We start from the raw sequence: 21432 nt of genomic DNA on the forward strand, positions 1-21432 counted from the left end.
CACCCTGCTACGCCCCCTTAAAGCGGAGTTCCACCCTAAAACCCGTGACCGCAGGACCCGATCGCCGCTGGAGTCCCGCGATCGGTCCCCGGAGCTGAAGAACGAGGAGAGCTGTGTGTCTGCTGGTTTCCTGTGGTCGTGTCACAGAGAGATGCCTTTGTAAACAAGGCATTTCCCTGTTCTGCCTAGTGACAGGACACTGGTCTACTGCTCCCTGTAAATCAGGAGCAGTGATAACTGTTGTGTCACTAGCAGCCCAGCCCCCTCAGTTAGAATCACTCCCTAGGACACACTTAAACCTCTTCCTCGCCCCCTACTGGTTAACCCCTTCACTGCCATTTACACAATAACCAGTGCATTTTTATAGCACCGATCGCTGTATAAATGACAATGGTCCCAAAATAATAAAGTGTCAAAAATGTCCGATATGTTTTCCGCAATATCGCAGTCACAATAATAAATCGCCACCATTACCAGATAATTTTTTATTTTTATATAAAAAACTATCCCCTATTTTGTAGACGCTATAACAGGAGAGGAGGAGGAGAGGATGTCCATTACAGCCCGGAGTCCTGAGTAGCTGGACTGGCACTATATGTCCCAGCATATGCTGCACCTACATTACAGCCTGTGATAGAACTGCAATTCCCAGCATGTGCTGCATGTTCATTACAGCCTGTGATAGAAGTCCCAACATGCACTGCACCTCCATTAACACCATGGGATCCTGGGCATCTGGGCTGGGACTACAAGCCCCAGCATGCACTGCAGAGCTGCTTCTGTCATCCAGGGGAAGAAACCAGGAACACAGGTAGCGGTAAAATTCATAATATATTATAATGGATAGTGGTTGCCGGTATTTTAAAGTTCACTCATCACATGCCCCACTTTAATAGCCTGACAGATGTTTTTGAGAATCGTGATCTTCATTCTAAGCAAAAGAATCGCGATTCTCATTTTTCCTAGAATCTTGCAGCTCTAACCAACAGTAAGGCCTCATGAACACTGGACCTTATAAAAAAAGCCAACAGAGTTAGCTGTAGAATGAGTTTTCAGTAGCGTCCTTTTAGGAAAAATAAATAAATCTTTTGGCTCAAAAATGCAGAAAAGCCAAGTTTTTCTGAATTTTTAAGCTTTTATCAGAGTTATAGCGTTTTTTAAAGCTGAAAAACTCCTCTTAAACCCACTAGTTTTTGTTTTTTTTCCCCAGCCATAAAATTCCCCTGACAAAATCCTGCTGATAACAGCCTATAGGATAACATAATGGGGAGTTTATTGGCTACAGGGAAAAAATAAAAAGCCTCAAGCCAAAAACAGCAGCTGTACATCCAAACATCCAGTGTGCACGAGGCCTCAAAGTAGTTGAAAAGGCTCAAGGTTTTTTTTTTTGGTTTACCTTCATGCATTTTATACACAAAAGTAAAAAAAAAAAAAAAAAAAAAAAAAACACTTTTCTATGCAGCAGTGCCCAAAGAGAGCCGATCGGCTGCTCTCCTGGCAAGGGGGGGGGGGGGTCTGTGCTGATTGTTTATCAGTGCAGCCCCCTTCTCAGATGCCCACCCAGGACCACCAGAATGCTTCCGGGACCACCAGGGAGGGCCAGCACACTGGACCACCAGGTATGCCCTCCTATACCACTAGGGAAATGCCAGTGCCCAACCACAATGCCTACCAGTGCCAGCAGGAATGCCCATCAGAGCTGCCCCATCGGTGGGGAGGGAGAAAAAAAAAAAAAACACACCCCCGTTTGGGTACAGTGTAGCAAGACCGTGCAATTGTCATTTAAACAGCGACAGCGCAGAAAGCTGAAAATTGGCTTGGGCAGGAAGGGGGTGCAAGTGCCTGGTAGTGAAGTGGTCAAAGACACATTTCTAAGCTCCCCTAAATTGAACCGTAAAATTCGAAATGTTGGGATGTCAATCCAACAATTTCTAATGCTGAAGTCTGGGCGCAACAACTTTCATTTAAATATAATTCTCACTAGCCACAGAAAGGATATAAATCCATGTTGTGTTCATCAAATACCACAACACGCCCAGATACTACTTTCACAAGGCACTAGCAACATCGCTGTGCTGTATATAGTCTGTGCAGACAGTAGCGCAGTGGGAGGGGCCCAGCAGGCTCCACCTACTAAATGCTGCTTACAGAAAACCACAGGAGGGTGCAGAGACAAGACCAGTAACCCCACACGAGAAGAGAGAGCAGCAGTGAGCAGTCATTATTACAGGAAGCTTCTGCACAGAGGCAAGATTTTACACCGAATTACTGCACAGAAGTAGAAGAAACACAAAATACACCAAGAGTCGAGTAACAATACCAATTCTCTTGTAGTATTGAGGTCAGCTTTAAGGACTTTCAAATGGAACATTCAACGATGGCATCACCATAGTTCAATGATGGCATCACCATGGGATGTAGGAAAGAAAGTCGCTCGATTCCCCAAACACAGTCAGTAAGTGTTGATGGGTGGAATCCCTCCCGCAAAGTCATTGTGTCCTCCTGGCAGGGGAAGCCGTCCCCGCTGGGAAAGCACAGGGATTACTACTTAAAGGGTGCTTCCAGATTTTGATAAGCCCCCCGCCCGCAGACCCCGACAACCAACAGCCAATGTTGTCGGGAAGAGGCCCTTGTCCTCAACATGGGGACAAGGTGTGTTGAGGGCATGTGGCCTGGTATGGTCTAGGAGGGGGGCGCGCTCGCCCGCCCCCTTTCCTGACCTGCCGGGATGCATGCTCGGATAAGGGTCTGGTACGGATCCTGGGGGAACCCCCACGCCGTTTTTTTTTTTTGGTGTGGGGGATTCCCCTTAAGATCCATACCAGACCGAAGGGTCTGGTATCATCCTGGGTTGAACCTCATGCCAATTTTAATTTTTTATCATTTTCGCAGGGTTCCCCTTTAAGATTCTCCGCACAAGAGGGCCCCCCTGCAAGTCGGATCATCTTGATCCGACTTCTGGTGCGACCTCTATTCAAATCAAAAGGGATTCCATAGGGAACCATTGATTTTGAATAGAGAAAGAAACGCCAGACAAGCTTAACACAGAGTTAAGCCTCAATAAATCGCATTGAACACCCGTTGCCAGCGTCAGACGTCTTTACGTCTCCAATGCTGGAGCTTCAGAACGCACTGGTCCTGGGTTTTTTTTAAGCTTAAAAACAGCTCAGCCATTTACAGCTCAAAAACGTCATGGTGGGCACGAGGCCATAGGCGAACATGGAGACGTTTTTAAGCTGCAAAAAAATAAATAAAAGTGGCTGTAAGAACGTCCGTGGGCATGAGGCCTAATAGATTTAACCTGCCCATACATGATTCGAAACCCAGTTGGTTCCTGCTGAACCGAGCTTTTAACAGTCTATGGCCAGCTTTAGTGTACGATTAGCAATGATGCAGCATATGTAGTCTAGCTATAAAAAGAAATACACAATGCAGATTAACATTCCCAAACAGTGCGACAAAGCACTTCACTCGCTGTATCTTGAGAAAAATATATTACAGTATTTCTAGCCATTACAACATGCTGCTATTTGTGGATTTATCAATTTTTTATTATCTGCCATTAGAGATTTAAAAGAGGTTGGGTACGCGAGTACCACGTGAAAGTGGGGGATGCCAATGAAAAAGCAAAGGTTCAAACAAATGCAAATCAATTACATGTTGATGTGTGATCTAATGCAACAACAAGTACCATTACTAATACTGCAGTAGATTTAATTTCTTCCAGCGAGATAAAGCTTGTAATCTTCTATAAAAGTCATTTTAATCAGCGTGCAATTGTCTGACCTTCTTGTAACCTCAGATTATCACAGCGACTACACAGCTGATAAGATATTTACAACATCTGCAATGGAGTACAGACAGGAAAGTGATGAGACATGCGATGGAATGTGAGACTATTACTCTCATATTAATGGGGTGATTTCTGCACACTCATGTGAACATGCCAAGTACTGCCATGTCCCGCACCCACATAGTATTACCCATTTCATTCCTGGAACAGATAACAGGCAAGTGGCTTCAAAATCTACGATCACAAATGTAGGTGGATCCATCACCATCAGTTTCGTTTTTATAAACACCACACCCCGAAAAAATATACTCCTCGTTATTATATAATGATTATGAAGTCCCTTATCACACATTCCCTGCATCATCCATCTTTAATAAACCGTGCAAGAACCAAAAAGAAAAGAAAAATCAGAGAAGCAAGCACTCAAAATCTACTCTTTAACCACTTGCTTACTGGGCACTTAAACCCCCCCTCCTGCCCAGACCAATTTTCAGCGCCGATGCAATTTGAATAAAATTTTGCGGTCATACAATGCTGTACCCAATTTTTTCCCCACACAAAGAGCTTTCTTTTGGTGCCATTTGATCACCTCTGGGTTGTTTTTTTTTTGCTAAACAAAAAAAATGATGGAAAATTGAGAAAAAACAAAACATGTTTTATTATTTTTTTTGGCAAACATGTAATTTTTCTCCTTCATTGATAAGCGCTGATGAGGCGGCACTGATGGGCACTTGTAGGTGACAATGACAGGCAGCACCGTTTGAGGCACTAATTAGTGACTTAGATTTTGCACTGTGGGCATTATAGGCGGCACAGATGAGCTGTCTGCAGCTCTCCCTGATCGGGACCGATGTCCGGCTGTCTTCTGCCGGAGAAAAAATAGCCGATTACGGCTCGGTTTACATCACATGATCATCTGTCATTGGCTGACAGCCAATCACGTGGTAAGGGGTTGGGACCTGTGATCCAGCGAGTCTCAGACGCAGGCCGCTCGAGCATGGGTGGAAGTCTATTGACGTCCTCACGGAAATTCAGGTCCACGCTGTAGCCAGAATGGCTATAGCGTGGACGGCAAGAGGTTAAAGCTTTAATCTACAGCTGAACTCCAGGCAAATACAGATATAAAAAAATAAATAGAAATAATTCGGTGTGCGTGTGTTTTTTTTTTTTAATATACCGTATATACTCAAGTATAAGCCGACCCGAATATAAGCCAAGGCACCTAATTTTACCACAAAAAACTGAGAAAACGTATTGGGTGTCCATCTGCATGCCTCACTGTGCCCATGACTAAACTTACGTTTAACATGAGTATATAGAAGGGGTGCCTGGCTTTGAGAATAAAAAAAAAAAAATATCGGTGCTCCCCGGCCGTAGGTCCCCCAGACAGCACACTTGTAGAGGAAAACTGGGGTTACATGTGTGCCAAGTTTGGGATCCAGGGGGACCTACGGACGGTAAATTTATCAGAGAAATTGCCGTTTAACATGGGAGTCTATGGAAGGGGTGCCCAACTTTGAAAAACCAGTGATCCCCGGCCGTAGGTCCCCTGGACAACAAACTTTGCACACTTGTAGAGGGAGAGTGGGGTTATATGTTTGCCAATGTGGTCCAGGGGACCTATGGCCGGCACCGCGTCCCCAAATTCTGGGAGATCAGGCGCAAAAAGGTGACTCGAGTATAAGCCGAGGGGGGCATTTTTAGCACAAAAAAAAAGTGCTGAAACACTCGAGAGAATATATATTACACACATACAGTAGGGGGGGGGGGGGGGGAGCATTTGATTCCCTGCCGATTCTGTACATTTGCCCACTGACAAAGAAATGATCATTCCAATTTCAAGGTTAGGTTTATTTTAACATTGAGGCTGCATTCACACCTTAGAGCGGCGTTTTGTACCGCGATTTTTCCTGGAGGGGTGATTTACACATTGTCAGCTATGCCGAACGCCGAAGCCGCCTGAAAAAAAAGGGTCAGGGACTAAAAAGCCAAGCATGCTGGGCAGAGGGCAGTCATGCTGATGGAGCCGAGATGCAAGCTTTGGTGATGTCTGTTTACTTGGGGATATATGGGAAATAGAGTGCTAGGTAAGATGCATTATATCATTAGACGAAACGTGTGCTTATTAGCACAGGAGATATGGTGTGCACATAGCATACAGCCTTTTCTCCTTGACAGACCTAGAAGCAAGTGTAGGTCCCTGTAATACTGATGTATACTACAGTGATTTTCAGCTTCTAAGGGCCTTGGCCAGATATGGTGTATACATCGTTACATAGGTAAAATTAGTCCAACTTGGACCTTTGTAGAAAATATCCATACCTGGAGTTCATCTTTAAAGAAAACCTGTTACTACCGAATAGGGATGAGCTTTATGTTAAACTCGAACATTGGCTGTTCGCCCGTTCGAACAATTTGGGGTGTTCGGGGCAAATTCGAAAAGCCGTGGAACACCGGTAAAAGTCTATGGGAGAATAAAAAAAATAAAATAAATAAGAGAAGTGTTAATTTTAAAGGTTACTATGCAAGTTATTGTCATAAAAAGTGTTTGGGGACCTGGGTCCTGCCCCAGGGGACATGTATCAATGCAAAAAAAAAAAAAAAAGGCTGTTTTTCGGGAGCAGTGATTTTAATAATGCTCAAAGTGAAACAATAAAAGTGAAATATTCCTTAAAATGTTGTACCTGGGGTGTGTGTATAGTATGCCTGTAAATAGCCCATGTTTCCTGTGTCTAGAACGGTCCCTGCACAAAATGTAATTTCTAAAAGGAAAAAAAAGTAATTTAAAACTAGAGATAGACCGATATGGGTTTTTCTCTGGCCGATGCCGATATTTGGAAATCGGGGCGGCTGATGGCCGATGTGTGGCCGATGTGTGGCCGATTTTTGCGGCCAATATTTTAGGCCGATTTTTTTATTTTTTTCCCCTCATCTCAAAAAACCTAGGGTGGAGAGGAGATAATTGTTTAGGGTGGAGAGGTGGGGTGCACCCTGTCAGTGTCTCATTAGTGCCCACCAGTGCCACCTCATTAGTGCCTACCAGTGCAGCCTATCAGTGTCCATCAGTGCCACCTCAGTGCCCAACAGTGCAGCCCATCAGTGCCACCTCATCAATGCCCACCAATTCACCAGTGCATCCCATCATTGCCCACCAGTGCTTCTCACCAGCGCATCGCCACATCAGTGCCAACCAGCGCATCGCCACATCAGTGCCAACCAGTACAGCATAATGTCATTTACTACCACAGTGCCACCTCATCAATGCCCACCAGCGGAGCACTTCAGCCTCCAGGCATCTCCTAGCACAAGAAAGCTCCATTGTCCCTGGCCCTGAGTGCTGCCCCGCCTCTGCCTACAATCCCCAGAATGCAGAGCGGGCCTGTAACAGCCAATCGGAGGCGGCCGCTGCCGACATCCTCACTCTGAAAAAAAAGGTCCCCTGACGTGCTGCGCGCTGCATTCTGGGCTCTGTAGGCAAAGGCAGGGCGCACGGGACGTTTTTTTTTTTTTTTACAGTGGAGGATGTCGGCGGCGGCCGCCAATTTGCTGTTACGGGCCTTCTGGTTGGCTGCCGAGCTGGGTGTACCAAGATGGCCGCGGCTCCGGAGCTAGGCCGAAGCCGCGGCCTTTCCTGATGCTGTGACCGCCACGGTCACAGCATCAGGAAAGGCCAGGGCTTCGGCCTAGCTCCGGAGCCGTGGCACCGCTAACGGCCATGTTAAATATCGGCCGATGCAGATTTCTCCAAAACGGCCAAATATCGGCCGATATATCGGTCTGCCTCTATTTTAAACTACTCGCGGCTATTAATGAATTACATTAAACGGCAGCCCCCCCCCCCCAGTCCATTACCAGGCCTTTTGGGTCTGGTATGAATATTAAGGGGAACCCCCGAACCAAAAAAAAAAAAAAAAAAGCATTGGGTTCCATACCAGGCCCAGTATGGATAGCAAGGGCAACCACGCACTGTTTTTTTTTTTTTTTTAAATGGAGTGGGTTTCCCCCCAAAAATCCATACCAGACCCTTATCTGAGCACGCAACCTGGCAAGCCGCCGGGAAGAGATGGGGGTGAGAGAGCGCCCCCCTCCTGAACTATACCAGGCCACATGCCCTCAACATGGGGAGGATGTCCCCATGTTGATGGGGACAAGGGCCTCATCCCCACAACCCTTGCCCAGTGGTTGTGGGGGTCTGCGGGGAGCTTATCAAAATCTGGAAGCCCCCTTTAACAAAGGCGAACTCCAGATCCCACCCCCCATGTGAATTGTACCCCTACCATTTCAAAGTGTAAAAATGTGTTAGACAGACACAGCTGGACAAGTCCTTTATTTAACCCCTTCCATACAGGCCATTTTCACCCCCTTCCTGCCCAGACCAATTTTTAGTTTTCAGCGCTGTTGCACTTTGAATGACAATTGCGTGGTCATGCAACACTGTACCCAAACTAAATCTTTTTTTCCCCCCCCCCCCCCCCACAAATAGATCTTTCGTTTGGTGGTATTTGATCATCTCTGCGATTTTAATTTTTTGCACTATAAACAAAAGAGCGACAATTTAAAAAAAAAAAAAAAAAAAAAAAAAAAAATATAATCGTATATTGATTGGTTTGCGCAAAAGTTATAGCGTCTACAAAATAGGCGATAGATTTATGGCATTTTTATTTTATTTTTTTTTTTACTGGTAATGGCGGCGATCTGCGATTTTTTATTGTGACCGTGACATTGCGGCGAACACATCGGACACGTTTTTGGGACCAATTACATTTATACAGCGATTAGTGCTATAAATATGCACCGATTACTGTGTAAATGTGACTGGCAGGGAAGGGGTTAACGCTAGGGGGCGCTGAAGGGGTTAAAATGTTTTTTAAAGTGTGTTCTAACTGTAGGGGGGAGGGGACTCGCAATGGGAGGAGACCGATGTGTGTTCCTTTGTCCTGGGAACACAGCATTGGTCTCCTCACCGCTGACAGGAGGTGGATCTCTGCGTTTACACACACAGATCCACACTCCTGCCATAATCACCGGCAATCGCGGCCGCCAGGCACACGCGCCGAGTCCCGAGCGTCGCCGCTCGCGCGCCCTAGATTGCCGGGAACAAAGGACGTAAAATGAAGTCCACCCGGATGGAGGGCTCCTACCGGCGTCATTTTACAATGCACCGGTAAGGAAGGGGTTAAAAAATAAAATTCCAGCAGTGTAATCCCGTCATCGATGGAGAATGGATCATCGTTGTACATCGACGTGAATACATCGCTGGAATTTATTTATTTAAATAAAGAACTTGCCCAGCTGTGTCTATTTTTTACAATTGTTTTACATTTTCTTTGTGAAATGGTAGAGGTACAATGTACCCCGTTACCAATTCACATAGGGGGGGGGGGCACTCTTTCACCCCCCCTCTTGTCCTGTGGCCTGCCAGGTTGCGTGCTCGGATAAGGGTCCGGTATGGATTTTTGGGGGAACCCCATGCCATTTTTTTTTGGTGCGGAGTTCCCCTTAAAATCCATACCGGACCCAAAGGGCCTGGTTGTTGATTTGGGGGCTGTCGGTTTTTTCAATGACTTTGATCTGTATTGCCGGGACCCGACAATTCATTAATAGCCGCAAGTATTTTTAGATTACTTTTTTTACCCCTTTAGAAATTACATTTTGTGCAGGGACAGTTCTAAACACGGAAACTACTTTACAGGCATACTATACATACACACGCCCCAGGTACGAAATTGAAAGTAATATTTAACTTTTATTGTTTCACTTTAAGCATTATTAAAAGCACTGCTCCCGAACAAACGTCCGTTTTTAACACTTTTTTTTGCATTGATACATGTCCCCTGGGGCAGGACCCAGGTCCCCAAACACTTTATAACAATAACTTGCATATTAACCTTTAAAATTAGGACTTTTGATTTTTCATGTTCGTGTCCCATAGACTTTCACGGTATTCTAATGAATTTTTTGCCTGTTCTGGTGTGAATCGAACAGGGGGGTGTTTGGCTCATCCCTACTACCGAAACCTTAAAAAGGAGGCATTACAGCCTGGGGGGAAAAAAATAAAAATAAAAATTTAAAGTCAGCAGCTACAAATGCTGTAGCTGCTGACTTAATATCGGGACACTTACCTGTGCAGGGAGCCTGCGATGTCCGCACCCCAGTAGATCTTTGGATCAGCTGCTGCCATCTCCACTAAGGGGAACCGGCATAGAAGCCTTTCCGCTTCAGATGGTTCCCTACTGCACATGAGCGCTGCTCCGATTGCGGCGGAGGCCACCAAAATTCCAGAGGGGCGGTGCAGTCTCCTATAAGTGGGGACAGTGACCCGTCAAAAACAGGTATCCCCCCACCCCCTGAAAGGTGCCAAACATGGCACCGAGAGGAAGGGGGGGGGGGGGGGCAGAGCAAATAAACAGAAGTTCCACTTTTGGGTTTAACTCTGCTTTAAAGTGGTTGTAAATCCTGTACAACCACTTTTCCCTACAGGTAAGCCTATAATAAGGCTTACCTGTAGGTACTGGAAATATCTCCTAAACCTGTACGGTTTAGGAGATATTCGACATATACGCTGGCATCCGTGCCACGCGGGAGTGATGTCACACAACTCCGGCCAATAGCAGAGCCGGAGTCCACGGCCCCAGAAGGAAGAGGGGATGAAGATGGACACGATTACACAAGGGTGACATTGTGGGCTTCTTCTGCTTGTAAGTGGTACATAATGGGCTACTATACAATGCATAGTAGCCCATTATGCTTTTACTTTGAACAAAGAGAAAAGTAAAACCCTTCAGGGTTTACTTCCTCTTTAAAAGTTGTTAGTGTGGACCTCTCTCTATACAAAAAGTTACTTGCCATGCCGTCATACTGGCCCTCTGGCTTCAATGTTTTCTAAGACAAAAGTAAAAAACAATTCTGCAGATGAAAACTGACTTTCCCGATCTCCATGCTTTGCTTTAGGTTAGCAACATTACAAAATTACAAGTAGGCAATGGCAAACCCAGCATTCCCTATTACACCTTAGGCCCCTTTCACGCGTGCGGACCGTATGTCCGCTTTTTCATCTATCCGTTTGCGGATGAAAAAGGGACATACATTGGTCCCTATGAGATTGCGGGTGTCAGCGCAAAGATGCGATTTTGCAGACAGAAGAAAACCCTATTTTTCCTTCCGTCTGCGGATCGGATGAACACGGACATACGGTCCGTGTTCATTCGATCCCCCCCATAGGGGAGACGGGAGAAAAGACAGGGCGGTCCCTGCACAGTGTGCGGGGACCGCCCTTTCATCCGCCAGCTCAGCAGGGATCAACAGAGCGATCCCCGCTAAACATACGGAGGCGGATCATTACGTTTGTGTCGTATGTTCCTGCAATGTTGGATTAGTGGCATGATGCAATGTTATGCCAAAAGTACTACCAGAATTCTGTAACCAGTAGTGCTTCAACACATCGTTCAAACACACCGCACACAATAAAAAGGTACTCATACAGCTTTTAGTACATGTAATAAAGTACTACAAGTATAAAGGGGCCTAAGGGTTACATCATGTCCTCACTCTTTGTACTGCCATTTCAAATGCAGAAGAGTAAAGTGCCTTGAAAAAGTATTCACACCCCCCTTGACATTTTTTAAATGTTGTCATGTCAAAATTGGCTATTCCTTTAAAGCGGTGGTTCCCCCTTAAAAACAACTTTTTTTTATTCCACTGCCCCCCCACATTCCATCACGATTAAGGCACATATTTTTTTTTTCCTGCTGTACATACCTTACTACAGCATATTCACCCGTGCATCCGGGTTGCGAGTCCCGCGGGAGTGGGCGTTCCTCACATGCTGTTGATTGACGTTTTGCCCAAAAACGAGCTCTCCCCCGTCGCGTAAGCCGCGTCACGATTGGCGAAAGTAGCCGAACGTCTATGCGCATGCGCAGTATAGCGCCGACTCGCCGTTCGGCTCCTTTCGCCAACCGCGACGCGGCTTACGCGATGGGGGGAGAGCTTGTTTTTGGAAAAAAATATGTGCCTTAATCGTGATGGAATGTGGGGGGGGGCAGTGGAATAAAAAAAAAGTTTTTAAGGGGGAACCACCGCTTTAAGCTCTGAGATTTGTTAGAGAACCCTAGGCCCCTTTCACACAGGGGCGTTTTGGCGTTTACATGCTTTTTTTTTAAAGCGCCTGAAAGAAGCCTCATCTGCAATCCCAATGTGAAAGCCTGAGTGCTTTCAGAGCCCTTTCACACTGCCAGCCCCGAAAAATGCTGGTAAAGCGCCAAGACCCCTTTCACACGGGCGTTTTTCAGGCGCTTTGACGTTAAAAAAAAAAGCTCCCTCAATGGGAAGGGGGCTTTAGAAGCCGTGTATTCACCGCTCCTAAAGCTCTGCAAAGAAGCTGCTTGCAGGACTTTGACACCCTGCAGCGCCTCAGTGTGAAAGCACTCTGGCTTTCACATTGGGATTGCAGATGCAGCTTCTTTCAGATGCTTTTTTTTTTTTTAATGCTAAATCGCCTGAAAAATTCCCCAGTGTGAAAGGGGTCTTAGTGAACAAACAGCATTATGAAGGCCAAAGAAACACACCAGACAGTTCATGGACAAAGCTGCGGAGAAGTTTAAGGCTGGGATCTCCGCATGCAATTCGCCATAACAGGAGATTTTGACCGGATCTCTATGAAGCCGGTTCATTTCTCTCTGCTGCAGCTCTGGTACGTGTTTGCACAGGAGCCATGTGCGTCATTTGGTCAGTTTCAGGTCTGAACGCCTATCAGCACTCTGCCATTGGCAGAGAGTGCTGATCGGGAGTCGGTTAGCTACTGGTTTTCCTGCATGCACGTTCTTTAACCACTTGCCGACCCGCGTATTGTAAATGTACGTCCTCTTTTTAAAGATGGATATCTCAGTAACGGCAGCAGCTGCTGCCACAACTGAGATATCCATCTTTTCAGCGGGCGGCCGTGTAAACGATAACGGCGGTCTCCGTGGCAGATTCGCCGCGAGATCGCCGTTATCGTGGCGGGAGAGGGGCCCCCCCCCCTCCCGCCGCTCTTCCGCGCCCTCCGCCACTTACCGTAGCGGCGGAGGAGATCGGATGCTGCAGCCTGAGCGGTGAGGACTTGAGTGAGGGCAAGATGGCTCCCACCCGTCCTCATAGCTTTGCTGGGCGGAAGTGACGTCAAAACGTCAGTCCCGCCCAGCGTCTTAAAGAGACAGTTTTTTTTTTGTCATTTGAACAAAATGACAGTTTCAATTTTTTTTTTTTTTTTTCCTTGCATTGAAGTCTAAATATGAGATCTGAGGTCTTTTTGACCCCAGATCTCATATTTAAGAGGACCTGTCATGCTTTTTTCTATTACAAGGGATGTTTACATTCCTTATAATAGGAATAAAAGTGATCAATTTTTTTTTTTTTATTTCAGTGTAAAAAGTAATAAAATAAAAATAAATAAGAAAACAAAAAAAAAAAAAAAAAAATTTTAAAGCGCCCCGACGAGCTCGCGCGCAGAAGCGAACGCATACGCGAGTAGTGCCCGCATATGAAAACGGTGTTCAAATCACACAAGTGAGGTATCGCCGCGATCGTTAGAGCGAGAGCAATAATTCTAGCCCTAGAGATACTCTGTAGCTCAAAAAAAATGCAACCTATAGAATTTTTTAAACGTCGCCTATCGAGATTTTTAAGGGTAAAAGTTTGACGCCATGCCACGAGCGGGCGCAATTTTTAAGCGTGACATGTTGGGTATCATTTTACTCGGCGTAACATTATCTTTCACAATATATAAAAAAATTGGGCCAAATTTATTGTTGTCTAATTTTTTTTAATTAAAAAAAGTGAATTTTTCCCCAAAAAAGTGCGCTTGTAAGACCGCTGCGCAAATACGGTGCGACAAAAAGTATTGCAATAACCACTATTTTATTCTCTAGGGTGTTCGAAAAAAATATATATATAATGTTTGGGGGTTTTAAGTAATTTTCTAGCAGAAAAAACTGTTTTAGTCTTGCAAACACCAAATCTGAAAAACACCCAAGGTCTTTAAGTGGTTAACCAGCCGTCGTCTCCCGAGTGCTTTCACACTGGGGGCTGCGCTGCAACAGTCGCCTGACAAGTTGGGTCCCGCTCTGTTCAATAGAACTGTTGTAATAGGAGCGACGCAAGTACGAATTTGGGGGCGACTTGCATTGATTTCTATACAGAAGTCATTTTGCAAGTCACCTCACAAGTCGTCTTCAGGTCGCCTTGCCGAGTCGCATCCAAAGTCGGGCCGCCGTGTGAATGGGCTCTAAAAAAAGATGACTATTCAGTTATGTTTGGCTTGCCGTACCCTAGTGCTGGTAATTCTTGTTTTAGTTGAACACATGATCAAAATTCTCAGTACATTTGATGACTTTACAAATGTAATTAAAAATTTGCTTTAACCATTCCATTTTGGAACAAATGGATTTTACCAAATAACCACACTGTTGGAAAATGTTTGTCGATTTTCCATCATGCTCCTTCAAAATTTTCGACTGAAAAACCAAAATGTCAATTTGGCCTTCCTAAGGATTAGAAAACCGAATGTTCTTGAAATTAAAAATTTTCAACAAAAATTCTAGTCGTCTATGGCCACATTTATCGAATTTCTGGTTACTCCTCTTAACTGCCTCCCCCCTAGCTTATAGACGAATGAAAGCTGAGCGGGAGGCAGGAGCTCTGTTGACGTCCTCCCAAGATCAAGCTGATCTGTGGCACGATCTGTCACTTGCTGGACGGCAGATCAGTGTACCAGGTCTCTGCTCCAGGGCTGTGGAGTCGGTAGATAAATGTTCCAACTCCTCAGTTCTATGTACTTCCGACTCAGACTCCGACTCCTCTGTATTAATATGCGAATGTATTTTATACATTCCTTGAGGGAAAGAAACGCAACCTACCACAGGACTACTGGCTGGGAAGCCAACAGTCTACTGTATTGTACAGTTTAAGCAAAAGACAAACACAATGAAAACAAAGTTTTATAAAAAAAACATCAGGAACAGGATTTTTACCAGTTCAAAAATACAAACCACATTATTTGGTTGTTTTAGAACAAAAAACAAAGCTTATCTATAATGAACCAAAAACAAAATCTGTAAAACCTAGAAATGGTTTATATTAATCTTGAAATGTAGTTATAGGCTTAGCAAATGCAAATCAATTCAATGTAGAGTTCTAAGGAAGAGAATTGCCTCTGCCAGATGCTCTTTCATAGAGGCTCTTAAAGCGGTGGTTCACCCTCCTTCACATCAGTCTAGCATTACATTCGGCATCGTAGCACGAGCTACAGTATGCCGGTCTTACATTTTTTATCTCCGTACTCACAGTGCTATTGCACATTGAAGATTCCGACTCCCGCGGGGAATGGGCGTGCCTATGGAGAGGGAGGATGATTGACGGCCGGCTCTGGCACGTCACGCTCCCCGAAGACAGCCGGAGTAGGTCTCGGCTCTTCACGGCGCCTGCGCACAGGCGCCGTGAAGAGCCAAGCCTATTTCGGCTATTTCCGGAGAAGCGTGACGTGCCAGGGCCGGCCGTCAATCACCTTCTCTCACCATAGGAACGCCCATTCCCCGGAATCTTCAATGTAGAATAGCACAGTGAGTACGGGGATAAAAAATGTAAGACCGGCATACTGTAGCTCGCGCTACGATGCCGAATGTAATGCTAGAATAAAAAAATTTTTTTTTTTTTTTTTAATAGGGTGAACCCCCGCTTTAAGTCAGACTTTATTATTTTTAGGGCTGAAAATAATCTTTCGACACTGACTTGGGTGGGTGGCATTGCAGTAACTATTCTGGCCACATCACTAATGATCTCTGGATAAACAAGGATGGCTTCTTCAACAGTAAGTTTTGATGAACGATCATACTTTTCAACTTCTTTTAGTGCTTTATAAAACTCCTGTTGGAATTTTTTTATTTGGGCACTTACTGGTTCTCTAACATGCGTTCCCTGTAAAAGCAGGACACAACACTATGGAAAGTATAAGTATTGCAGCTCCTAATTGTGCGTTGCGTGCCATATAGTGAAGCACATGAAAAGCATGCTTCTTCATGGTCACTTAACGTGTTCGTTTTGCGGTTACGTGAGGCACTGCATGCATTGGTCTTTATTCTTACAGTAGAGAAGTCATTAATTATAACTTTTTGTGAATTGGGACATTTAAACTTGCTTTTTTTTTTTAATTCCAATCTAAATTTAGTAGGAGTCGGAGTCGGTGCATTGTTTGCCGACTCCAGGTACCCAAAATTTCCCCCGACTCCGACTCCACAGCCCTGCTCTGCTCTGCTCACTGAGCAAAAACAGCAGATCACATGACAATTGTACACAATGGATAGCTTTCAGTGATTCCACTAGATGTGTACTAGTGTGTAAATCTCTGTGATTGGCCCTGTCTGTACCATGTGATCACGGTGACCAATCAGTACCATTAACTGGGGCACACCACTGTCCCACCTAAAATCCATACCAGACCCTTATCCAAGCATAAAGCCCAGCAAGTCAGGAAAAAAAGAAAACACACGAGCGCCCCCCTTTCTAAACCACACCAAGCCCCATGCCCCCCCCAAAGCACCTTGTCCCCATGTTGATGGGGAGAAGGCCCTCTTCCCCACAAACCTGGCCTGGGGTGGCCTTATTGTTATCTGGAAGCCCCCTTAACAAGGGCCCCCCCCCCAGATACCCCCAACTGAATAAGTATGGGATACATTGTGTCTACTTACTTTTACACTTTACACACTAAGGACTTATTTAAAAAAAAAAAAAAAAAAGGGGGGGGGGGGGGGACATCCCCCAGTGTAGATCCATCGTCAATCACGACGTCAGCACCCTAGCATGCACCGTTTTAATGACATCACAGGGGGCGGTGCCATCAGGTGAAGTTGCCGGGTGGCCCTGCCCCTTGGCGATTTAAGAACGGTCAGACTGCAGAGCAGGCAGATGGCGGGAGTCTTCACGAGCAGAGATTCTTTTATCCCTTGCCTTTTTTGTGGGGTCGGCAGTGACGGCGTGATTGACAATGGATTTTCTTTAGGGGGACCTTTAAAAAAAATAAAATAGGGACTTGTCAAAAACTGGCTACTGTCATTTTTACACTACACTTTTTTTTGGTGAAAAGATAGGCCCTTCGCCAGCAGACCCCCCACAACCACCGGCCAGGGTTGTGGGGAGGAGGCCCTTGTTCCTGAAATTTTTTGTTAAATTTTAGTTATTTTGAGTGGACAGCAAATTTACACTTTTACACAACCTGTACACTCACTACTTTACATTGTGGCATTTCTTCAGTGTTGTCACATGAAGATAGAATAAAATATTTACAAAAATGTGAGGGGTCTACTCACTTTTGTGAAATACTGTATACCATAGTTTGTAGACGCTATAACTTTCACAAAAACCAATATAAAACTTTTTTTAACCAAAGACATGTAGCAGTATATAAAGTATATATTAAAAAAAAAAAAAAAAAGATACAAATGTCATATGGGTAAAGTGTTGCATGATTGCGCAATTGTCAAAGTGTTACAGCGCTGAAAGCTGAAAATTGGCCTGGGCAGAAGGGGGGTGAAGGTGTCCAGTAATGAAGTGGTAAAATAAAACCAATACCAACAATGTAAGAAGCCTATTCCAAACATTAACAATGTTATCTGGCTGCAAGTTCCACCACTGTACTTTGGGTGAGGCATACCACCCCGGCCTCCCAAAAATTGTGTGGCGTACCCAATTGACCTATTAACAGGTCTGAGCACCATCATGCAGAGAGATCCACCTAGTTCTACACGAATGACAACTTTCAGAAAGTTAGTACTTGCACAGGATGTTTGGGTATCTATTTTTGTGTGCGTTATCTGCCTCAAATTCACCCTAGCCCCACCCACAGTGGTAACAAAGCATTTAATGACAGCCAAAAGGTCAAACGGTGTTACAGTTCCATCTGCCAAGGATCAAATGCATTTTTGTAAAAAAGAAACTCATTAATTTTATCTTTCGTAATCCATCATTGTTACCAATAAAGCAGAAAACGTACCAAAAACAGCAATCTTAGTGTCAGCTAGAGCTGCACGATTCTGGCCAAAATGAGAATTACGATTTTTTTCTATTAGAAGATCACGATTCTCGTGGTGCAACATCTTCATTCACAATATACAAAAAAATTAAATAAAAAAAATTGTGCCAACTTTACGGTTTATTTTTTTATTCATTAAAGTGTATTTTTTTTTAATTGCGTTTGAAAAAACGGTGCGCAAATACAGTGTGACATAAAATATTGCAACAACCACCATTTTATTCTCTAGGGTCACTGCTAAAAAATATAGATCTCATGTTCGGGTGTTCCATGTAATTTTCTAGCAGCAAATAATGATTTTTACTTGTAAGCAAATCTCAGAAAAGGTTTGGTCTTTAAATTGTTAAACTTCCTTCATCTACACGCCGTAGTTCTTTCCTTTGATAATAGATTGAAAAGATACTTTGTTTCTACTTATTCACTTGTAATAAAACTTGGCAGGCTGCACGGATTTTGTTTTTTCAGCTATGAGAACTCTGCACTTGTTCGAGAGAAGCGCGACATGCCGTTTTGAAAAACGTCAAGGGGAAAAAGATCGCCATTTCGATTCTTACCGATTAATCGTGCGGCTCTAGTGTCAGCACATCTCACAAAATGACCAAGACATCGCCATGGCATGGGGGAGGTCTTTGTTCATTAACCATCCAGAAGTCAAAAGGTGACATTTTAGGGAGACAGAGGCCACCCAAGGGAATTTCTCATTCCTTGCTAATGGCATCCTAAAATCCCTGCAAATGTCCCAAGCAGAAGGGATCCCTGCTGTCCGGATGTGCGTCAGATTTATTGATCAACCTTTGTTTCTCTAGAGGAAACAGATCATAAATGTAATATAAAGATTATAAATGTTACTTCATAAGATACAGAAACCCGCATAATATTCAGCTATAGAAAATTAAAGCGAGAAAAAAAAAAAAAAAGGGAAGAATGGCGCGGACAAGAACTATGATATGGTATCTTGGAGAAGTGGAAAAAGATGACGCCATAGTTATGTTTATTGATGGAAGTACACAGTAATCCACAAAGCCCTGGTGGATGCATAATTGAAACGAAAGCTAGAAGAAAGGTAATAAAAGTCAAACAGAATAAGATCTGCACAGAGGACCATTTTGTGCTTCAACATCAGACACTGAGGGAATCCAAGAGAAAATCAGGGATTGTGTTATTTCTATGATAATCGTCATACTGCAGATCAAAAGAAAATACGATGACACTGCAAAAATACACTTTCCACATGGTGGATAATCACATTGTATTAAAGCCTTGAGACATCCTGAGACAACAGATGGCGTGCTTCTGATTGATCCCCAAAAAAGTCTGTCTGTCTCAATCATACCCACCATAGCAATGCTGTTTCTGTGCATTTACAAAGACAAACAAAAGACTTGTAATAAATTCTGATTCTTTTAATACCCAAGATCACTGTTCATCCCCTATGGCCGGGATCACACAGGGGTCCCCATTTATCCCCTATGGCCGGGGATCACACCGGGGTCCCCATTCATCCCATATGACCAGAGTCCCCATTCATTCCCTATGGCCGGGGTCCCCATTCATCCCCCATGACCAGAGTCCCCATTCATCTCTTATGGCCGCCGGAATCACACCAGGGTCCCCATCCATCCCCTATGGCCAGGATCACACGGGGGTCCCCATCCATCCCCTATGGCCGGGGGTCCTTATCCATCCCCTATGGCCCGGGTCCCCATTCATCCCCTATGGCCAAGGATCACACCGGGGTCACCATTCATCCCCTATGACCAGAGTCCCCATTCATTCCCTAGACCCCATTCATCCCTTATGGCTGCCGGAATCACACCAGGGTCCTTATCCATCCCCTATGGCCGGGGGTCCTTATCCATCCCCTATGGCCGGGGGTCCTTATCCATCCCCTATGGCCGGGGGTCCTTATCCATCCCAAACGGCCGGGGGTCCCCATCCATCCCATAGGGCCAGGAGTCCCCATCCATCCCATAGGGCCAGGATCCCGCCGGGGGTCCCCATCCATCCCATAGGGCCAGGATCCCGCCGGGGGTCCCCATCCATCCCATAGGGCCAGGATCCCGCCGGGGGTCCCCATCCATCCCATAGGGCCAGGATCCCGCCGGGGGTCCCCATCCATCCCATAGGGCCAGGATCCCGCCGGGGGTCCCCATCCATCCCATAGGGCCAGGATCCCACCGGGGGTCCCCATCCATCCCCTATGGCCAGGATCCCGCCGGGGGTCCCCATCCATCCCCTATGGCCAGGATCCCACCGGGGGTCCCCATCCATCCCCTATGGCCAGGATCCCACCGGGGTCCCCCATCCATCCCCTATGGCCAGGATCCCACCGGGGGTCCCCATCCATCCCCTATGGCCAGGATCCCACCGGGGTCCCCATCCATCTCCTATGGCCAGGATCCCACCGGGGTCCCCATCCATCCCCTATGGCCAGGATCCCACCGGGGTCCCCATCCATCCCCTATGGCCAGGATCACACCGGGGTCCCCATGCATCCCCTATGGCCAGGATCACACCGGGGTCCCCATCCATCCCCTATGGCCAGGATCCCGCCGGGGGTCCCCATCCATCCCCTATGGCCAGGATCCCACCGGGGTCCCCATCCATCCCCTATGGCCAGGATCACACCGGGGTCCCCATGCATCCCCTATGGCCAGGATCACACCGGGGTCCCCATCCATCCCCTATGGCCAGGATCACACACCCCATATGGCCATCATTTCATATCACAATGGGTGTTGCAGCTGCTGCAATGACTACCTTGGTCTCCTTCACATCCTGCCGGACGCCCTCGGGGTACCACTGGACCCGCACATAGCCTCTCTTCAGGGGCCCGAACCTGCTGGCCTCACCGGCGGTGTCCGTGCCGGGACTCTCCTGTACACCACCTTCTACTCCGCCGTCCCTTCTTCTCAAGCCCCCCGCGGCATCATCTTCTTCCGCCGTTACCACCACCACCTCCTCCTCATCTTCCTCGCTTTCCGATTCCTCCCCGTGCATGAGCCTGACCAGGGCGAAGCGGCTCTGGCCCCGGTAAGTACCGTACACCAGGTCGTGCGAGAAGAGAAGCCGCTGAGAGCCATTGCTGCCGGACAGGGGAGGCGAGTCTCCGGTAACGGGAGAAGACAGACTATCCGCCATTGTTGTTGTCCGGAAGAGAACACAAGCTCTGCCGCTGGCCTGGGCGGTTACCAAGGAAAAGTCAGCGTACGGGCGAGCTGACATCACCACGCTGCACGTCGTTGTTAAGGCGCAGGGATGCTGTTGCTAGGGAAACCATGAGCTCTCTGTTGTCAGGGGACCTGTAGAGAGGACATGTGGACTGTGGCTGGTCTCTGCATTACAGCACTGAGTATAGGGAGAGCCTTGGATTAGTGCAAATACAGGACTGCACACAATCCTTAAAATACATCTCTTTTATTAAAATAATTATATATATATATATATATATATATATATATATATATATATATATATATATATATATATATATATATATATATATATATAAACAGCAAAACAGCATGTATATTTTTACTTTGATGCTATTAAAAATTACTATTCCACTTCTATCTGT

The 21432-nt window shown here is 45.8% G+C and overlaps 1 protein-coding gene across 1 annotated transcript in view; it reads right to left on the reverse strand.

Moving 5' to 3' along the window:
• The window catches only part of UBE2O (ubiquitin conjugating enzyme E2 O), a 92040-nt gene extending 70980 nt beyond the window's left edge, over positions 1-21060 (reverse strand). The window contains exon 1 of the mRNA XM_040330096.1: positions 20616-21060. Within this exon, the coding sequence (XP_040186030.1) occupies positions 20616-20996 (381 nt within the window). The 5' untranslated portion in view covers positions 20997-21060. The remainder of the gene's footprint in view (positions 1-20615) is intronic.
• Between the last annotated feature and the right edge of the window lie 372 nt (positions 21061-21432).

The sequence above is a fragment of the Rana temporaria genome, chromosome 12 (assembly GCF_905171775.1).
Source record: "Rana temporaria chromosome 12, aRanTem1.1, whole genome shotgun sequence".
Taxonomy (NCBI): domain Eukaryota; kingdom Metazoa; phylum Chordata; class Amphibia; order Anura; family Ranidae; genus Rana; species Rana temporaria.